The sequence below is a fragment of the Vigna umbellata genome, chromosome 2, assembly GCF_029865625.1.
Source record: "Vigna umbellata cultivar VRB3 chromosome 2, Vumbellata_1.0, whole genome shotgun sequence".
In the NCBI taxonomy this organism is placed as follows: Eukaryota; Viridiplantae; Streptophyta; class Magnoliopsida; order Fabales; family Fabaceae; genus Vigna; species Vigna umbellata.
This window is the reverse complement of record NC_142166.1, coordinates 36,162,410-36,167,013: the sequence shown is the minus strand read 5'-3', so window position 1 is coordinate 36,167,013 and position 4,604 is coordinate 36,162,410. Positions and strand designations below refer to the sequence as shown.

General features: G+C 36.0%; 1 protein-coding gene across 2 annotated transcripts; it reads left to right on the top strand.

Annotated features, from left to right (window-relative positions):
* Positions 1-349: 349 nt before the first annotated feature.
* Positions 350-3,968, top strand: LOC124824950 (fantom protein). Of its 2 annotated transcripts, none has more exons than XR_015784280.1 (3): positions 350-1,086; positions 3,293-3,369; positions 3,573-3,968. XR_015784280.1 is itself a non-coding variant. In XM_047297470.2 (3 exons), exons 1-2 carry the CDS (start codon positions 462-464, stop codon positions 3,348-3,350), a joined length of 675 nt encoding a protein of 224 aa, XP_047153426.1. In that variant the 5' UTR covers positions 357-461; the 3' UTR covers positions 3,351-3,369; positions 3,573-3,968. The 2 variants fall into 2 exon arrangements, 1 of the variants encoding a protein (XP_047153426.1); XM_047297470.2 differs by having other exon boundaries at positions 357-1,078.
* Positions 3,969-4,604: the final 636 nt, after the last annotated feature.

The window sequence follows — 4,604 nt, the reverse complement described above, 5'->3', positions numbered from 1 at the left end:
AGGGGCGTGGTTCACAAGACATCCATGTTGTTTTTGTTTTTACTCTCGCCACTTCCCAAATACATTCATACATAGGTAAGTGCAATCACCAAACACTGCCTACTCACATTTCTTGTTTCTTCTTTCCTTTCGATTTTACAGATATTGCAGTTGTTTTTTTTTTAATGTGTTCAGAATTCTACCTTAACAATACATTACATTTCATTAAAATATAAGTATATGAGTAATAAATACGATAAAATTCTAAATACAATCAAGGACAACAGATAATAAATAATAAATAGGTTTTCTCCAATTTTAAACACAGTATATCACTTTGTCGCCCACGTGGCAGTCACCGACGACTCACGACGCGCATTGCGCACTCCTCTTCCTCTTTCCCCTTTCTTTCTTTTGTTTGGTTTCGTTTATCTCTCCCACCACTGTCGTCCACATTCACTTTCTATCTCTACTCAACTACCATGCTCTGCTCAGCCCAGACCGGAAAATCCGGTCTGAATTGGCTCGACCGTCTCCGGTCCAACAAGGGCATCCCCACCGGCGACGAACCTGACCTCGATTCCTTCCTCCTCACGGCCCATCCTCAGTCCCCCCAGGCCCGCCCCAGTGACCCGCCCCGGAAACCTCCCTCCGCAGCCCGAGACGAGCCCAAGCCCATGACGGCCCTCCTTGCTGAGCTCTTTTGCATGGGCGCCACCATCACTAAAACCAACAAAAAATGCCCCAGGAAACAGACCAACCCTAAAATCTTCCTCTCGTCCTCCACCGCTAAAACCGCCGTAGCCGTCGCCTCCGCCGCCCCGAGAGGCGATGCGTTGGTGGCGGAAGTGGAAGAGGAGACCGTCGCGGATCGCGGCGAGGAGGAGGAGGGTAACGAGTTGAAGGGTTTCACGAAGAGCGAGGTGACCGTGATCGACACGAGTTGCCCTGGGTGGAAGGTGGACAAGTTCGTGTTCAGGAAGAACAACGTTTGGAAAGTCAGAGAGAGGAAACCTAAGAACAAGTTTCTCGCTAAGAGGAAGAGTAACTCTACTCTCGTGCATCGTGACGCTGATGTCAATGCAATTGAGAACTCCAAGTAAGAGCGTACGTAGCTTTTGTTTCTGAATCTTAAACCATTGGAATGCTTTTGCTCCGGTTTGAACTTTGAAATTGAAGTTCTCATACCTTGTGCCTTTGCTGAGGCTCTTGCGTTTAATTTTTGAACTGTGTTACTCTTACTAACATACGAGGAGTTTGCCACTTGCTTTGTTTTTTGTATTTCTCTATTCTTTGTTACTGTTATTGGGTGTGCTTTGTTGCTTGCATCGTTATCGCATGCTTGGAAAATGGTGGTGCCTTTATATTTTATGTTGGTTTCGGCAGATTGATCAATATCCTGTTCAAGATTTGTGTTGGTGGAAGTTTGGAGTGGTAATGTCAGTATTCTTTTGGCTGTACGTACGGAAGGTTTTGTTTAGATTTGACAGCTATTTGATGAAGAATAAAATTGCAACTTCTAGTGCAACTTAAAAAAGTGTTTAGTTTTCTTCCTGATTTTTATGATTGCATGGGATCTATCTCAATATTTCCTATCACTCACTTTCTGACGGAGGTTTTGAACTGCTATTTTGGCTTCTTTAATCGTTATATTTCCTGTTCTTACTTATGTTCTTAAACTTGATGATAAGGTTTGCTTTCTGTAAGATAAATCCTTGTAAATGTTCACACTACATCTTCTATATATATACGTGTGTTTATGCATGTATGTATCATAGAAATGTTGGTGTTATTTAGAACCCAAAACGAATGATAACATTTATTTCATTACAGATTCTTATCTTATTCCATCCCCATATTTATAAGCATTGCATAATCTTTGATTAAGAGTGCTTTGTGTGTTCAAGTATAGCTTTACTACTGTTTAGTTATTGCATGTTTAGATGATTGTGGTGCGGACGTGGGTATATTATGTTTTTTTTGGTAAGAAATATAATTAATTGGGTGCTCATAAACACGATATTTATGTTTTAAGAGGTTTCAGTGTATTGAATTAACGGTTTATTACCTATTGGGTCAGAGTGCTTCTTTTAGACAAACCTTTTCAGCATTTCATACCATTTTTCATTCTCCCTGAAGCTTAATAGTAGATCAAGAAAATATACAGAAAAATATATCTAACTATAAGCGGGCAAATCTCCGTATTACAGTACTGGAAGTTAATCTGGTGCTTATGGCTTCCTAACTATGTTTATTGAGATGGGCTTGCAGATCTGTTAATACTACTTGTATAGTCTCCTCTCTCAAATATAAAAACTATGATGAGGATTTCTTCAACTACATACAATACTGTAATTGGTTGACAACAAAACCTGACATCCAGAAAGAAAATGAAGGATAACATCCTGGTAATCAAGTTTACTGGTAGGAGACTCTGTTATGTACAAGCCTCTCACTGTATTTCAAAGATAAAGGATAAAGCCCTCTGAAAAGTACTCTTTTTTCTATTTTACTTTTATTTTAAGCTGTTCATAATTAGTTTTAGAGTAACAGTACTCAAAAAACGCGTCATACTATTTTCCTATGAGTCAATGTATTTTTAACTAACCCTTCAGCCACTTAAGTTATTCACTCCCATTCTAAGACAATCAATTTTCATATATAATTTATCCTGTTCCTTGTATTAAATTCCAATCATAGTATTATCTTTGTATTTTTTTAAGTTTCCACAGGTTTCAATAAATAGTTTGTTGTACTTCAATCTGCATGCCCTTGAATGATTAGATTTATTTAAATTCTGTTTTTTGAGATAATTTCCCCAGATACATCTATGTTTCCTTGTTCTAGCAAATTGAGAGCGAGGCATTTTTCTGTCAACAGCTATTGCTATGAGCTTTGTGCTGTTTGAAAATTACCATGATGATAGACATCATAGATTGAGTACAAGTTTGTCCTTGTTTTTTTTCTTCTACATAGCAAAGCTGGTAAAAAGCACTTGCGTTCCTGCTCCTTGTTCTATCGGTTCATATAGTTCATAAACAAATAAATGTGTGTGTTGTGTGTGTGTGTGTGTGTGTGTGTGTGTGTATATATATTGTGCTGAACCGTTTTACGTTTCAGGTTGTGAAGCAAGTGGTTGTATGCAATGTTTTTAACCTTTGAAATAAGTAGTAATAAGCCAATCAGTTTAAAGAACTGTTCTCTTTTTGGGGTCATGGAGATAATATTCACATTTTGTGGATGTGGCCTGCTTCAAATACATATAATTTTCAGTCCTAAGAATTTTTATATTTCTTGTGCTGTCATTTTTCAGGGACATTGTTATCAACATGAGAGGAGACAAGCCTGTAAAGACACACAGGGTCATCTAAAGCCTTATCCCCAAAGGAGGCAAGTCTACTTACTGCAAGTTGCTTATGGTTATTGTTTTTTCTTTTTATGCTCTAATCAGTCCCATTTTCGTGGGAAGTATGTGAAGAACAGGGAATGGAAGGAGATTGATCTTCTCCCATTCGTTTCTCTTCAAATACTTTCTGTTTCTATGTTGACTAGGAATATGCCATAACATCTTGCTGGTTGTCTCCCTTTTTCAGGTCTTCCAAAAATTCAAGAAAGGAAAACATACCAGTCATTTAATAACAGTCATCTCCTTGTAAAAGAGCAAAGGAAAAAGAACAAAGTTCAACAAACCAAGAGTAAGAAAATAATTCAAGTTTTTACAGGTAATTTAACTTCAAATTTGAAGTTAGCTGCAGCAAGTTATGATGCAGGCTTTGCCCTTTCTTCGATTTGATGGTGGCTCTACTGGTCTTCCATTGGCATTTATCAATTAAAAACCATGTCCTCTTGAAGAGGGCTTGTCTCTGTTGTTCTAAACATTAGTTGTAGTGTCAAAACATTTTCCTTTTGTAAATTTCAGTTCCATTTTTCCCAAATTGAAATATTTTTTCATCAATATATTTATTTGCAGCCGTGAGTTGCTTTTCTGAGTTGGTTATTGTTTCGATATTTTGGTTCATGTTCAGCGGTGGAAGTGGATGGCTTACAACCCTAACCTTCTAGTCTAATTGCACTTTTGTGGTTTGAATTCTTTGGATTGAGTTAAGTTTCGTTTAGTGTATCCATTAAGTTTCAGACAGATGAATCTGATACAATTCAATTACATAATAAATATATGACAAGAATATTATCTATCAAATACATTTGGTGTGAAAACCAATTTTATAGTTGGCAGTATAAATGTTTTGTTCCATGTATAATATTTAATAGTAAATAATGTATAATACACATCTTTTTAAGGATTGTAAATAGATATATGATTATCTTTTTAACTTTAAATAAGTTAAGAAAGATTGTTTATGTTTGTTATATAGTACTACTGCTATCTGACAAGAATTAAGAAATGTACATGTTGATTATGAAGTTTTTTAACAGATTAAGAAGTGATTATACAATTTAAATTATCTAACTAATGATTTAATTCGACCTAATCTCGTTATTGTTGTATTAAGTTACTAAATAAATAGTAATAAAATTAGTTTAATTATCTGAATTAAAATTATACTAAATTAAACTTAATTTAAACTGACTAGTCTTTTTAAAAGTGAATTAGTTTGTGTTCAGTC